Source organism: Platalea leucorodia (assembly GCF_965183815.1).
Source record: "Platalea leucorodia genome assembly, chromosome: 2".
NCBI classification, from domain to species: domain Eukaryota; kingdom Metazoa; phylum Chordata; class Aves; order Pelecaniformes; family Threskiornithidae; genus Platalea; species Platalea leucorodia.
Window position 1 is genome coordinate 116,310,308 of NC_138824.1, and position 16,162 is coordinate 116,326,469.

At 40.2% G+C, this 16,162-nt stretch overlaps 1 protein-coding gene across 6 annotated transcripts in view; it reads right to left on the reverse strand.

Annotated features, from left to right (window-relative positions):
- CRYBG3 (crystallin beta-gamma domain containing 3) overlaps positions 1-16,162 on the reverse strand; it is a 95,331-nt gene that overhangs the window by 62,263 nt on the left and 16,906 nt on the right. For all 6 annotated transcript variants that reach the window (XR_014230895.1, XR_014230896.1, XR_014230897.1 and 3 more), the window contains exon 3: positions 4,966-5,399. Coding sequence is in view for 2 of the 6 variants with exons in the window: in XM_082338024.1 (XP_082194150.1) it covers positions 4,966-5,399 (434 nt within the window). In the remaining 4 variants the exon portion in view is untranslated. The remainder of the gene's footprint in view (positions 1-4,965; positions 5,400-16,162) is intronic.

The window sequence follows — 16,162 nt, forward strand, 5'->3', positions numbered from 1 at the left end:
GAACCTTCAACAGATTAGCAAACGACCACGTTGACACCGTCCCTTCATGGTATCCATGGACCTTCCTCTTCCTTTGTGCTACATCTTTCCTCCCCCCCCCCCCCCCCCCCCCCCATGTGCTTTTGGCACCCACTTCCAACTACTTCTTCGTACTTTCTACAAAACTATCTAGCCAATCGTCAGCAATCAGGAGCATTTTTACAGTTTAACTATGCTAAATGAATACCAGTTAGTTAATATTTAGTAAAGAAGCGAGCTAGTACTGAAGAGAAAACAACTTCTCTACGTCCTTTAAACTTTTATACACGAAAAGAGAACAAACCCAGCATAATCACTTCCATAACTGAAAAAAAAGAGGTATCCTTGATTCAAACTTTTAAAAAGATGAACAGTGCAAACCTCTGCTTCTGCACTGTCATTTCAATTTCTCTTCACTAATTGCTTCAGAAACACAGTTCACATTGTCTAGTCACGCAGAGAAAAACATACACAAAAGTTACACAGAGATTGTCTAACTTGTTTGTATCCTGAGCCAGAAGGGGCAGAACGTACACTGTACTTTTGAGAATGAGTTTAAATGGAAAACGACTGGTTTCATGTTTGCCCAATTTTACAACAGCTGCAACAAAACCCCCACAAATTTTCTTCCCTTTAAAAAAGTAATTTTCCATGGAAAAACCTCATTCTGTATATAGACCAACTTACCCCTACCTCCAAACTAGCAACATGCATTTTTATATGCTTGACTGACCATAAGACAGGTAAACTATACTGAGAAAAATCTACACTGATTTGCATAGGTTATCTAACAATATAGGACAATGTCAAAATACGGTCAACTCAATATGCCAACTGCAACTTTGATTTCAAGAGAACGAAGATAACTCAAAAATACTTGCACAGAGCAAGGAGGCCACTTCAGTGAGTTAATACCTACACCTTCTGAATTCTGTAAGCTTTTATTAATGCCATACTTAACTAATCCACATTGTTCACAAGAAGCAAATTAAGACTGAGACCATCTGACTCTCTAAATTGTGCATACAGACTGCCCAGCACCTTATCAGTTTACTGCTCAAGATCTACTCAAACGCAGCAGTATAAAATGAGCAGAGCAGCAAAAAAATCCCAAGACAGTCTGTCACTTCCACCACTCCTATTCACAGCCCTGTAGGCATCAATAAAATGGGAAAGTGAAAAGCCAGCAAAAGTCAGAGGTTTCTACCTGGAAGGAAAGATGTGCACCAGCTCCTTATTGCATCAGCCAGGGGACTGGAGGGAGGGAGGGAAAAAAAAAAAAAAAAAAAAAAAAGAGAAAGACTGACTTTGTAAGGGCTGACCATGGCTGCCTCTCATCCACTTATTGCAGGCTCCGATTGCCATGTTTACTTCACCATGTATTGGGCCTTCCGTTGAATCTCCAAGATTCATATTTGTCTGAATACACAGGAGAGATTCAAGGTAAGTTACAGAGTACAGCATGTAAGAGGACTGAATTTGTTGGGGAAGAGAGTAAGAAGAAAAACCTGCATAGAGGACAGACTACTACTGCAAACTGAATAATACAATCAGTAGTGGTGGGTGGAGAGAGTGAGAGAAAGAGCTAAAATTGAAGAAAGTACAGCAGAAAGTATGCTGAGATACAATATGGAAGAAACTACATGGAACAAAGTAAAAAGTGAAAAAGATCTATTCATGTCCACTGCTGTCTTTTTTGACTAAACTATCTTTGAGGCAAGGAGTGACTTTTCTTGTATCTCTGCATAGCCCCTGGCACAATGGCATGCAACTTACCTGCTGGTTTCCAGAGTGTACTGCAGAAATGGCAAATAGCAGCAAGCCAGCCTGTCCAACAGGTTTTAAGAAATACACAGTTTGTTCAGGAACTAGACTGAATAACATAATGCTCCTAGGCCTCTCCAGATAACAACTAAGGGGAGGGGAAATTTTCTTCTATATCAGTCAATGAAGTGGTGGTGCTGGGCTGCAACATGCAGTTTGGAAAACGCATCAGTCAGATGTGTACTATGATAAGAATCTGTAAGAAAAACCAATCGACCACATCACAGACCAAACCAGAGCACTCATGAGAACATAAACATTATTATTATTAGTTACAAACAGTACCGGATTCTGGTGGTGGAAATACAGTCTTAAATTCACCTGAATAGGTATCACATCCTGATGATGAGGAGCCAACCGAGAGCTTATGGGTCAGGATTAAAGGGAGGGCAGGGACAGGTGACATTATAGTGGGGGTCTGCTACAGGCCACCTGACCAGGAAGACCGAGCAGATGAGGCCCTCTAAAGACAGACAGGAGCAGCCTCATGTTCACAAGCCCTGGTCCTCACAGGGGACTTCAACCACCCTGATATCTGTTGGAGGGACAACACAGCAGGGCATAAGCAATCCGGGAGGTTCCTGGAATGCGTTGATGGCAACTTCCTTCTCCAAGTGATAGAGGAGCCAACGAGGACAGGTGCTATGTTGGACCTTGTTCTCACCAACAAGGAGGGACTCGTGGGGAATGTGAAGCTCAAGGGCAACCTTGGCGGCAGTGACCATGAAATGGTGGAGCTCAAGATCCTTAGGGCACTGAGGATGGCACACAGCAAGGTCACTGCCCTGGACTTCAGGAGAGCAGACTTTGGCCTCTTCAGGGATCTGCTTGGTAGAATACCATGCGATAAAGCCCTGGAGGGAATAGGGGCCCAAGAAAGCTGGTTAATGTTCAAGGATCACCTCCTCCAAGCTCAGGAGTGATGCATGCCAACTAAGAGTAAGTCAGGCAAAAGCACCAGGAGGCCTGCACGGATGAACAAGGAGTTCCTGGACAAACTCAAACACAAGAAGGAAGCCTACAGAGGGTGGAAGCAAGGACAGGCAGCCTGGGAGGAATACAGAGAAATTGTCTGAGCAGCCAGGGATCAGGTTAGGAAAGCTAAAGCCCTGATAGAATTAAATCTGGCCAGGGATGTCAAGGGCAACAAGAAAAGCTTCTATAGGTACGTCGGTGACAAAAGGAAGACTGGGGAAAACGTGGGCCCTCTTGGGCAGGAAACGGGAGACCTGGTTACCCAGGATATGGAGAAGGCTGAGGTACTCAATAACTTTTTTGCCTCAGTCTTCACTGGCAAGTGCTCAAGCCACATCGCCCAAGTCGCGGAAGGCAAAGGCAGTGACTGGGAGAATGAAGAACCATCCACTGTAGGAGAAGATCAGGTTCGAGACCATCTAAGGAACCTGAAGGTGCACAAGTCCATGGGACTTGATGAGATCCATCCGTGGGTCCTGAGGGAACTGGAGGACGAAGTTGCTAAGCCACTATCCATCATATTTGAGAAGTTGTGGCAGTCTGGTGAAGTTCCCACTGACTGGAAAAGGGGAAACATAACCCCCATTTTTAAAAAGAGAAAAAAAGGGAGACGCAGGGAACTACAGGCCAGTTAGTCTCACCTCTGCGCCCGGCAAGATCATGGAGCAGATCCTCTTGGAAACTATGCTAAGGCACATGGAAAATAAGGAGGTGATTCGTGACAGCCAACATGGCTTCACTAAGGGCAAATCATGCCTGACAAATTTGGTGGCCTTCTATGACAGAGTTAGATGATCTTTATAGGGAAGTAGATGACTTTTAAGATTCCTTCCAATCCAAATCATTCTATGATTCTATTAATATCCTGATCAGCCATTACATTTATAATATAAAGGTGAATGACAGACACGTCAAATCATTAGTCTACTGAACAATAATAAATAAGGACGGAGTGCTGGAGACATCCTCAATATGGAAGCGAAATTCATTAAGCAGCTACTTTGGGAATCTCTGACCTCCTATATGGAAGTGAAACACTTCACAGGCCACAGATAAATATACTGAGTGCAACTCAAATTAGTTTTAAAATTTAAAAAAAAAAAAAAAAAAAAAAAAATGTATTTCTTCTCAGTACATCCTCCCATTCTGCAATACAAGCAGGAGGACAGAGATATAATTACTGGTTACCCCAAATCATTACTTCCGGTTTAAATTTGAAATAAATATCCTGGGCAGTATTGAAAACCTGAGTAAATATTATTTACAGATTCATTGCCTGTGGACAAGTCCATATTCTACACACCTATCAAAAACTGGACAGGTACCACACGCATACATACACACCTAACTCCAAACCTATGCTGTACTGGCCCACATATAGTCAAATATTCAACGCAACAGCTACAAATGGTTTTGGAATACTGTTACTTATGTTTATGCCATGGTCAGAAAGATTTTGGAACATATGGTGTGGACCACAGCCAATGTTTTTGCTTTTCTACTCTCAAACACACATTGGTGCCCTTGGCGCCATTTTTTTGGAAATCTTACAGGATTGTTAAGGATGTTACATATTTAGGCTAATTGAATATTTTATATAACCTTCTTTACATTACAGGAAAACCCCAAAGAACAAGGGGAAACAAAACACATAAGCAAAAATCACCAAGTCAAATAAACCAGGAAAGATAATTTGAAAACGAGGAAACCTTACTTGCAGAAGTAAAACCACTGAACTAGTGAGATATAAAAAGGACAAACATTCAAACCTTTATTTAGCCCACAATATGAATGGAAATAAGCTCTTTACACTTTTTTTTTTTTTTTAAGTAAATGTATAATACTGCACGTATTTCTAAATGCCACATCTTTAACCTCTCTTACCACTTAGATGGACCTACACTGAATCTACCCATAGTCAGGAGACTTCTAGAAAACCTTCTTTAAAGTTATATTTTGTTGCAGTCGACTCCTCATTTATTTAAGGTAGTTGCTACTAGAGTTTTGCAAGAAGTCAGGGAAACTCCAACCATCCTTAGAAATGAATGTCATTTGTCATACAGCCAGCAGAACTTAGTCAAGGTAGTTCTGTGTGCACACACACATGCACAAACATTAACATATTTAATACTAAATTATAAAACTTACTTTTGTGCATCTGCAGATCGTTTCCAGCTTCCTTGTAGATCCTGTGAAATATCTTTCCCAATATTATTTGAGATGGCATCATCTTTTACAGAATCCTCTTTTATTCTAGCTGTAGAACACATAGGCTCTTCAGTTTTTGGACGCTTTCGCTGCATGTCCTCCGGAAGGGTATTTGTGTTCTGTAAATCCTTTTCACATCTGTTGGGTTCATCTTGGAAGGTAGAGGGTTTAGATTCTACCAAAGAAGATTTTGTTGCAATATTAAATAAGCTTCCAAGAAAATGAAAAAAGCCTTCTCGGGGTTGCTTGTCTTTATCCGTTGTTTTGATTCCAGGAGTCAAACTAGGAAGGCTATTAGCCTTTTTCAGCTCCTCCTGGATTTCAGACTTGCTAAGTTCCTCCGTGGAATGGTTCTTCTCTTCATTTTGACAAACCTAAGATAAATACAAGAAGCACATAAAGAAAATGTTTCCTGTCATTTTCCCACATTCCCAAATTCCTTAATTTTAGTTTGCTCCTATGCATTACATTCCTTTCAGGAGACCTGTTGTTTAAACGTTCATTTTAAGATCAAAGCCCTGTGCTTTCTTCTCTTTTTGTACTAAAAAGGTCCCTATTCTACAAAAAGCCAAAAGGACTACATAGGCTAGAAGATTCACAAAGCAGCTGCTGTGGAAGTAATGTACAGAAGGACAGATGGGGAACAATTGCTTCAACTGGCAGAAGAAAGCTGAGGAAGAAGCAAGGAACAATTTTTCAAACTTCAGACTAATCTGATCAAAAAGCACAGCTTCACAAACAAATCTATATGCGCTTGTGAGATGAACAGTTTTCAGCTTGCAAATATACACAGGAACACCATAGCAAAACACGAACATATTATAGCCTTAAACATAGGGTAACCTGCACTTGTAAAAACCAGGAGAATCCAGAACAGAATTTAGATAAAACAAACTCAACTCACGTGCCAGAGATTAATCTTACCTGCTGTCCTTAGCAACCCCACATTGCACCCTTTGGCCAGCTTTCCTTCAACTTCACAGGCAATTAACTGCCCAGCTCTATTTCTAAATCTATTTGTAGTCTCACACGACTCCATAGTCTACCACGTTCAAATGGCACAGTTTTCCACATAGCCAAAGTCCTACAAACCACTACCCCTGCACCCATGACCTTCTGAACTGCCTATCAGCTAGCTGAAAATAATTAGTAATAAAGCAGGGCTCCACCTCATTTAAACCACCTGTTCATTTCTTCCCTCAACTCAGCTGAGCATCTACCCCCAGGGGCAAGACAAGCTCTGTTCCTCACCGATTTGTGCCCTTGAATTTCCTTGGTGTCAGCTTCTCTTACAGATCCATAAAACCGCTGCTCAAGCCCATGCTACTTCTGCCAAGATTACCTGCCCAAAAAGATGATGCAGCTTCACTGGTAGGCTTCACAGATACCACATGTAACCATGTTTTCACCTTCACAATCTGCAAATGCTTTTTACCTAGACTAAAATTTTCTGGGGAGCACCTCCTCGCCATCCTCACCCTTTGTAGTGGGTACCATATGCTATTGCTGCCTATTTTATCTTTATAGTACAATCCTTGTAATTTCAATCTCTGTTTCAACCCAGTTTATTAAAACAGAATCAAGTTATCCCAGCTTTTCTTAGATGAAATCTATTCTGCTCAACAGGAGTGGGAAAGGAGAACATGAACAAAAAGCTCTATGCAAATTTTAGTTGTGTCAACAATATCTTTGGATAAGAGTAAATGTTTCAAGTTGGCTAACAACTACAGTCTAAGCAGAGAGCTACTATTTTCATTAGGCCACTAACCCTACTTCAACTTGAAGATGAAGACAGCTGTTTCAAGTAACCTAAAATGAGCAAGTAGGCTTATTTGTTAATAGCCCATCTAGGATCACATTAATGGTGAAAAAAGTGTTTTAATGAACACAGCTTAATCCTTGGTGAACAGCAATTTCTTAAAAACTTGCAAGTTATACTTACTGATACTGGAGCAGTGGTCTTTAATCTTCAAGCAATATTTTTTCACCTTTTTCATGCAAAGAGTAGATGCGATTGCTTAATATTAAGTGATCAGATGTATGTGTTGAAAATGGAATTGTTTATGTGAGGACAGAAATTGAATGGCACTAATCTGTCCCTGAGAAATCCATACAACCTCTATTTTCTTCATACAGGCAAGACACTTAAACAACCACATTAAACTTTTAAGTAAACTTTCAAAAGTGGACTAAGTCAAACTCTACCCTTTTTTCATCCCACCTGTGACAAATCCCACCTGCTTCCCCACCTGCTGCACTAATCAATAGCTGATGCGTCACAAAAGGATGTAGTCACCCCTGTAGTATTCAGGGACTTGCTACTTTAGAAGTCAACTCTACCCAAACCCACCCTTGGAAATGAAGACAACAACAGTGCAGCTTACAGATTTACCACAGTGCTGGCTGGTATCTTCAGTACTAGGCAAACTATGCAAGTAACATGCAAACCTGGGACGAATCTCTTGAACAATTAGCTTCATTGCATAGGAACTACGTACTTTGCATAAGGAAATACAAAACAGAAACAAGAAAAAAATTAATTTCCAAAACTGGATAATACATGAATGATTCACCATAGTGAACTCCAAAGTTCTACTATCATAGTTTCTTCCTTCACTTTGATTAATACCTCAGCATTCTTCAATACCAGTCTTTGATTCAACTTTAAGTGAGGGAGAGCATTTCTCCCTTGTTCTGTGATTAGTATCATTCACACAAATTTGTCAGACTTAAAAGAGTATCTCAGTGCAGGATGTGGACACAAATCTTACTATTTTCTCTGCAGCTATAACCATTATAGGCTATAAACATTTATATTGATTTATATTAATTACTACAATATCGATGACATTAACAGCTAAATCCATTAACTATAAAAGAAAATATTACATTCAAAACTTGTCAACAGTTTAGTATTATGGTTTTTTGTTGTTTTTGTTGTTGTTGTGGTTTGGTTGGTTTTTTGTAAACTCATTTGTATTCAGGAACTACTGTTTTTTTTTTTCTGTTAGGAACTGAGACTTCAAATATGGCTAAATCTCTACATGTGAAATTCTTCTGCTAGCAGCTCTGAGACATAACGCTTGTAAAGACTGTGCTTCTTATTTGTAAGCATAATTCATGCTCTGCATGAAAAGCTGTTTTGTAGTCTCTGTTTCCAGAAACAGAAATCTATTTAGACTTTACTTCCTCTTTAATCTTCCTTTCCTTACTTAACTTTTGGTAAATCAAAAGAACAGGAAGTTTTAATATGAAAGGGTCCTTCCATACCTTTAACCATAAATAGGGTCTTGCATAAAAAAAGCCCTGGAGAACATTTACATTGTGCTTATTTGAAGATATACATGGGTATTAAGTCCCGGCAAAGAAACTACGCAAATCTTTCTTTTTTCCCTTCAATATCATCAATCCTACTCTCCATATATTCTCCCCCCATGCTCCACTTTCCCTTTGCTATAGAAGACAGCATGAGCTACTGGTGTTTTATCATTTGCCCATAAAATCCCAAGTCAAAGTTTGAACCACTCTTTAGGCATTATACAAACAAAACTGTTCCTGCTACAGATTCTGAAGTTTGTGTTTTAAGATAATGCCATATTCAAATCAACGAGACGAAAGCACGTGTCTGTAAAGCCAGTAAGCCTTTAACACAGCAGGAGCCTTCAGGCACTGGTGCCTGACAAACGCAGCAGTATGACGGCAATTCCACGACGCAACACCATGATAACTTTCACTTCTCTCTGAGCTCATCTCTGACAGAAGCCCCCAGCAAGCGCTCAGGAAAAAAAAGGCAAGGGCATAGGGTATTCGCCAAGTAATCCTTTCCCTGGTATATCCCACTAGTTTTCAACAGTCAGAGCCTACGGTTGACCTCGACGGAGCAGTTGCATCTGTGTCGCAATTAGGCTTGAGCAGTTTGATATTCACAAACTGGAAGAATTCCAGTGACTCTCGTATTAGCTACACTTCATGTCATTGGCTAAAAAAAAAAAAAAAAAAGAAAAAAAAAATTCCTCTTCCAGTGTCACAGCAGTCTGAACAGTTTCTCAGGCTTACGACACAAACAATCGGTTTTGGATGAAAACCTACCTGCCAGATCCCCTTTGTGATCCTTGCTCATGCAAGGAGAAAAGTTTTCCTGCCTTAGTGTTGTCTTTCTGCTCCTTTTGTATACGGATTGTCATCAGTCTTCCCCTTGCCTCCCCTTTCCCACTCTCCATGAGCCTTCCTGCTTGTGACATGCTTCATAAAGCTTTAATTAGCTTTTATTCCTTTAGCAACTCGTTACTCAAAGTTTCACTGGGCAAGCCCTGGGTAACCTGGCCTGACCTTATAGCTGAGCCTGCTTTAAGCAGGAGGTTGGGCTAGATGGCATCCTGGGGTCCCTTCAACCTGAATTATCCTATGGTCCTGTGACCTCACATGCAATGAGGCTGGTGCAGAGGGGAAGCTCAGCAGAGCGTGAAACAAGATTATGATTTAAATCAGGTGACTGAAGAGACCAGTGATAACTGAAGCTGTAACTAACTGTGCAGTCGGGTAGTGCGGTCTCACCTTGCTGGAGCAACCGCTGCAGAGAAGCTTGGCAGCCGGGACTCAGAAGACAAGCCCACGATGTCATGTCTCAAGCATGATTCTTATCTGAGCTAATTTATTCAACGGTAGACTAGGTATGTTTTCCAGGCTGTAATCCACTCCTGACTGCAGCACAGACATACGCCCAAAGCCTAATTGCACCTATGCAGTCAGGCACAGGGCCTGCTACCAGTGTGAACAGCCCCCCCGAAGCGCAGAGAGCAGCTCCAGCAGCACAACAGCACCCTGAAGAGGGATTGCTTTGCCAGGTTTGCCTCGCCTCCTGTACCAGCTGCGAACAGCCGCCCTGGTAGCCGCCGTCTCTCAGCAGTCGGGTGGCAAAAGTTCAAATTGCCAGAGGTTCTCATTCAGCAGGGGTTACCTCTGTCTGCCAAGAATACAATCTCTTTTATTGCCCTAACAAGTGAATGAAATGAAAACATTAACAGCATTAAAACACAGATCTCCGTGAACAAAGAATTAGCTTCCAGCCACAACAGCCAGACATTTCGGATTTCACTCCCCATGAACGAACACTCGTTACAAAGCAGAAACTCCAGACAGCCGCGTGGAGACCTGTCACAGAGCGTCCGTCCTGCTGCGCTGGGAGCTGCTGATGGGGGACGTTCTGCGTATCGTGCAGATACGCTCGTGCGCTTTAACCACCCCATCTTACCTACAGTTGTGAGAGAAGACGGCCAGCTATCAGGATTTTAGGATCATCACTGATTCACCCCAGAGACCTTCAACAAGCCATTTAACCCCAACATCCCAATTTACTCATCCGAGAAACGGTCACAGCACTATTCCAGAATTTCTGTTTGCCAGCATGTAAAAATAGTTTAAGAGTTTCGGATTAAAGTGTTAGGTGCACAAAGTAGCACATTTAGGCACTGCTACCTCTAATACTGGAAAATTAACCATGTTCCTAGCCTTAGCTTCAGCCTTTCAACATGGCTACGATGCCTGCATTTCATTTAACAATTATGAGCATCTCATTCAATTTGAACAGCAATACAGTATGTAAATTTTGTACGCAAAACAAAATCTACAGTGAAACAGCTGGCAGACTAGCACATCCCCACAATGAGTCACTACTGCGTGTTTTTCGGCTGATCTCCCTTCTCTGGGAGGCTAAGGCATCTTTGGTGTAATCTCCTACTCGTTTGCAATGAGTGGGACACACTGAGGTACATTAAATCCACACATGAAATAAGCTTTTGTTTTTTCAGCTACTGTGAGGCAAAGAAGTTAGGCACTCTGAACCAACAGGAGGCAATACATACGGAAACCTAATGAAACCAGATGTAGTGCGACACAGATTAGGAACAAGACTTGTTTAAGAAAACTGGCACAGTATTATGAAAAATTCAGGGAAAAGTACTATCAGACCGTGAAATACACAATAGGCAGAGAACTCCTAGAAGTCACTGTTGCTAGTGTTCATGAGAAAAACAGATTTAAAAAACACGCAGTCAAAGTGGGTTTTTCCTATTTACGCCAGTAATTAGAGTGGTGATGGAGATGACACAAGGGAGTTCCACCATTGTAAAAAACTGTTTAGTTTAACTAAATGCTACCTTTTAAATAATCAGAAGAAGCAAAAAACCCAAATATTAACAAAGACAGCCTTGGGGTTTGGGGGGGATTTAAGTTAAAGGCGAGTTCTGTATCTCTACAAATAACTGATGCTTTGAACCTCTGAATATTTTGGCTTTTTACACTGTGAAGTTTTCCTTCCACATCCTCCTTTCTCTGCTTGTTTTGACATGAAAAAATCAGGTCATGACAACCTCAGAAGACAAGAGTAACTAGAAAACTAATGAAATCATGGCATCTTCATAATCAGGAGTAAAAGTTAAACAGCAGGAAGGGACTTCTAGTTAAACTGTATCAGTTTTGCATTTTTAAAAATAAACCTATTTAAACTCAATGACTTTTTAACATCTGGAAAGACAACTGCCTCTGTTGAAAGTTCAGCACAGGGACTTTAAAAATTTGTTTATCCATTTGAATTCTTGAAACACCAAGAAGTCCTTAATGTAAATTTAATTTGCCAGATGAGGAAAGAAAAGATGAAACAAACATTCTCTGAAACTCTAGTGTTCTCCTAAAATCTGAGGAACTATCAAGGCTTACCTTCTCTGACAAGAGAACAAAAACCAAGAGGGTAAGGGTGAACACTTCCAATGAAAAGGTAGAGAAAAAGGAGGTACAATTTGAAATAAAGTTTCTGCTAGGTCACCTTTATGAGGAATTGTAAACTCAAGCAAAAGTCTCTAGAATGACAAAGTGAACTTTATCATTTAAAAATTTCTGTTTACACCATTTGCAGAGTTACTTAAAAATGTCTTCCTTCTGAATTTTCTCCTGAAATTATTGTAAAGCTCTGATGAAAGATTAAGAATTGGTACTCACTTCTCAGTATGTAACCATCGCGGCCTTACTACTGCTCCTGGTATGGAGCCAGAGAGAACAGAATTGTCTGTCTTATTTCTGTTCTTTCCTCTAAATTCTCCCGCTATTATACTTCCAGTGCTTTTTAGTGACAAAGTTTTCACAAATACAAAATAATTTTTATTCTCTTTTACTTGATGGTTCCCTGATGTTTGAAAATAAATTAAAAAATAAAGGTAAAATTCACCTTTCCAATGCAGAAGGTGTGCACAAGCAGGCTGTACACTGGGAATGGGGTGAGATAGCATGATTTCCACCTGTACTTATATTCTCTTGGCAGGCTATAGCACCTGGCACCACTCTTCTGCTTCTCATCTGTCTCCTTGGTGGTTTTCTGTGCCAAACTGAGCAAGGTTTAAGCCCTTTTTATTTTTTCACCCATCCTGAAATGAAGTTCCCTGCTCAAGATCCTTTCTTTGAAGAACTGAAGTAGTAGAGAGGGAAGCATATTTCAGGATCATCCATTCTAAGAATCTTCAGTATGACAAAGGGATTTACCAGGACTTTAGATAGGATGATCTTGAAATGTCTTCCTGAACACATACAGCTGTTAACACCATTAATTTAACAAAGTGTCCTAGGACACCAGAAGGTGCTATGTACTGGCCTATAAAATTCCATTCCAACAAAAGTCTACATCATAGCTGGAGAGAAAAAGATCTGCTTTCAGGTTCCACAAGAGAAATACTGATTATGCAAACTCCAGAAACATTTTGGTTTTGTCTTTCATTCGTTGTTGTGGGCAGCAACAGCACAGTTTTAAAAAATAACTCTCAGGTTTTTAAAAAATTTGTGGTTGGCAGTAATAGTCCACCTCCCTTGACTCCCAAGAGACTAAGAATCCCTCTCTCTGATTTCTAATTACTAGGTCAAAGACACAGGTATTCAGCAGGCATTCACACACAGGCTGAGCAGACTTTTCTTAGCTAACATACATATCAAATAAAGACAATATAAAAAAAAACCATGGCAATATGAAAAAAATGGATGCTATATGGAAAAGGTATGCAGTTAACGAAGAAAGCGGGCTTAATTTTGATTTCTAACTTTTTATAGAACTTAAAACTAATTATAAAGTCAGAATTAGGGACATTCAGTAAGAACAGCTACATATATTCAGCAAGTTCACGGGACTTTCTTTAAAACTTACGTGAATTCACACACTGGATGAAAAATGATGTGACAGGGAACTACAGAACAAATTGGGCTGAAAGGAATGTGGCTGGGGAGGTCATGTTGTCTAAGCTCCTGCTCAAAGCAGCTCCAGTTAGAGCAGGGCTTCATCCAGCTGCGTTTTCAGTATTTCCAAGCATAAAGATTCTGCAAGTTCCTGGGGCAACCTGTCCCAATATCTGACCGCTCTTGTGGTAAAGGGAGGGAAAGGAAAAAAAAAAAAAGAAAAAAATTCTTATAGGTGACTGGAATTTCCCCTGTTCCAACTTGCACCCATTGCCTCTTGTCCTATTTGTTGAAACTCCAAGAAGAATCTGGCTCCATCTTATCACATAATTGCAGTCCTTGCCATCAAATTTTAATACTATGTCTACCATTTAAATACAGCCATCTTTATGTTACCTTGAAATTAAATTCATGTGAGAAAGCAGGGCTACAGAATAATCTCTTCTCCATGCTCACAGTATACAGGAGTACTTGTCAGAGGACAATTAGCAACAGGTTTAATTTGTAGCAAGGAAGCTCTAGATGCGATGTTAAGAAAAAGACTTTCTAATTATAAGGTTTATGAAATCGGTGCAACAGTTGTCTGGTGAAGTTGCAGAGATCTTAAAGATCTCCATCCCTGGAGGTCTTCAAGAACAAGTTAGACAAACTTCTATCAGGTATGACATAGATACAGAGATCTCACCTTGGGGCAGAGGAGTGGACTAGATAATCTTTGCAGTACTTTCTGCCCCTGTGTTCTCTATGAAGGTTGAGATTGCCTCTGGTTAATCCAGGCGACTAGCACCCAGGCCTATGGGCCAAATTATAAAATATTTAATGGTTTAGACTGAAGTCTAAATTATACATTTGGTGTATCGTATTTGTCCCTACTTTTTCAAGCTTTTGCATTTGCCTGACAGAGCTCACACAGTAGTTCCTGTGCCGAGATGCTTCCTAATCAGTTATGGGAGAATGCGCTATTTCCTCCATGCACCGCTACAGAAAGGGTATCTGGGGACGATCGGCAGGCAACTGAATTTGCCTACACTGCCACGGCAAAGCCTTCAGTTGGATGAAAATCTCAGACAGGGCAAGCCTGGGATGTAAGCCATTCACTACTACTGAAACTAACCCTAGCACCTATCACTGCTGCTACTACTACAGTACAGTAATATGGGTAGGAGCTAGGTTAGACTTGCAGCACAAGCACGTCCAACAAGAGTGTTGTGTGAAAACTGTACTAACACAACATTCTTCAGCATGTGGCTCGCTACAGTAGTAGTGTTAGCTTATTTGGTAGCTGTTCCACACAATCCAACTAATACCTATGTCCTAGTTGTAAACCTCTGTTTTAAGGGCTTTACCAAAAGCAAAAGTATGTGAAATATACTTCTGCAGGAAGCACTGTGGCAATATTCCTTTTAAAAACAAAGTCCCTGTGGTGCTAAAAGTGAGGTTAATGATATACTACCATGTACTGGACACTATGTAATGCAGATACTTAGAACACTGAACATGAAGTTCAAGAACTGTTTACATCCACACAACCATCTGTTCAACAATCCTATCGCTCAAATGGAGCGTTTACTCAGAAAGAGCACTGTTTACAGCTCTAATTCAAAGAAACAGAAGCAAAACAAAATCTGTAAATAAATAGTGGTGGGTGGTGGTGTACTTTCTGTCAATGAATTAGTAGACATGGCAAATATATTTCAGTAATATTTTCTCAAAAGTCATCAAATGATGATTGATAAAGTCACCTTGGCACAGAAAGATTAGGTTTCATATTTTCATAAGGTGAGTATTAAAATACCTTTTCCTCCCTCTTTGAGCTAAATATTTCATCACAGGGAAAAAAATAGCAGGGGTAAAGTACAGAACTGGTAACTGAAGTGCTTAGAAGAGCCAAAGAGCTACCGTAGCTCAGCACGTTTCCCAGTTCCACTCACCCAGTCAGCTATAATTTAGATGTCCAACCTTTGCTGCTAAATCAGAGACTTAAGAGATCCCCCCGCTATTTTGCCCCTGGCCTCCTGCAGAGACAGACAATGAATATACAAAATCACAGCATGTAAGTCTACATGTAAGTCTATCAGAAACAAGATAGCTCATTAACTTGGTGACAGACAGACACAATATGGTTTCAGCTTTTAGTCACCAACCACCTGAAATAACTAGGTAGAAGCATGGTTCAGAGACATGGACATGTATGCAAACATGCCCAAACCCGATCCGTGTAGGTATATAGATTTAGACATTCCTCACAAAGTACACTTTCTGTAACAACAAAACATAATTTTTTTTTCAGCCCAGAGTAACCTTGATGACTTGATGACTAAAACTGGAATGTCTTTCAATACCATACATTATCCCTTTCAAATGAGACAGTCTCAGTTCTCTCCAACTGTTCAGCTGCATTTTAGTGATCTTTGCACAACATCGCTTATTTTGGCCAACGTCAGACACCGGACAGTGTGGTGTTATCAAAATGCAAGTATGTGTTGGAGGGAGCAGTGGTTGGGAAAAAAAAAAAAAGAAAAATATTTTCTTCACAAAAAAAGGGGGACAGCAGCAGCAGAAAATAAATACTTTCTCCACCTCCTCTGAATCAGTTTTTACTATCTAGTTGTAATTTCAGTGCACACAAGATATAAAATTATAGTGCTAAAAGTACTCATTACTATGCACATGAAACTGTTCAAGAGTATCAGAAGATTTTTTGATCAGCTTAAGAAAGAGGGAAGTAAGTTAGACAGGAAGCTCGCAGTACAGTTGAACAGCTAGCACATTCTAGTAATATGAAAACCGCACCTTTCTTATAAAGCCTAAACAAATAGCAGGTATTATTTCAAAGATAATGTAATGTACACTGCAACACTTTAGACTTCTAAACATAGGTCAAAGACAATATAATTAAATAAAAAGTTATGGCAAGACAAAGAAA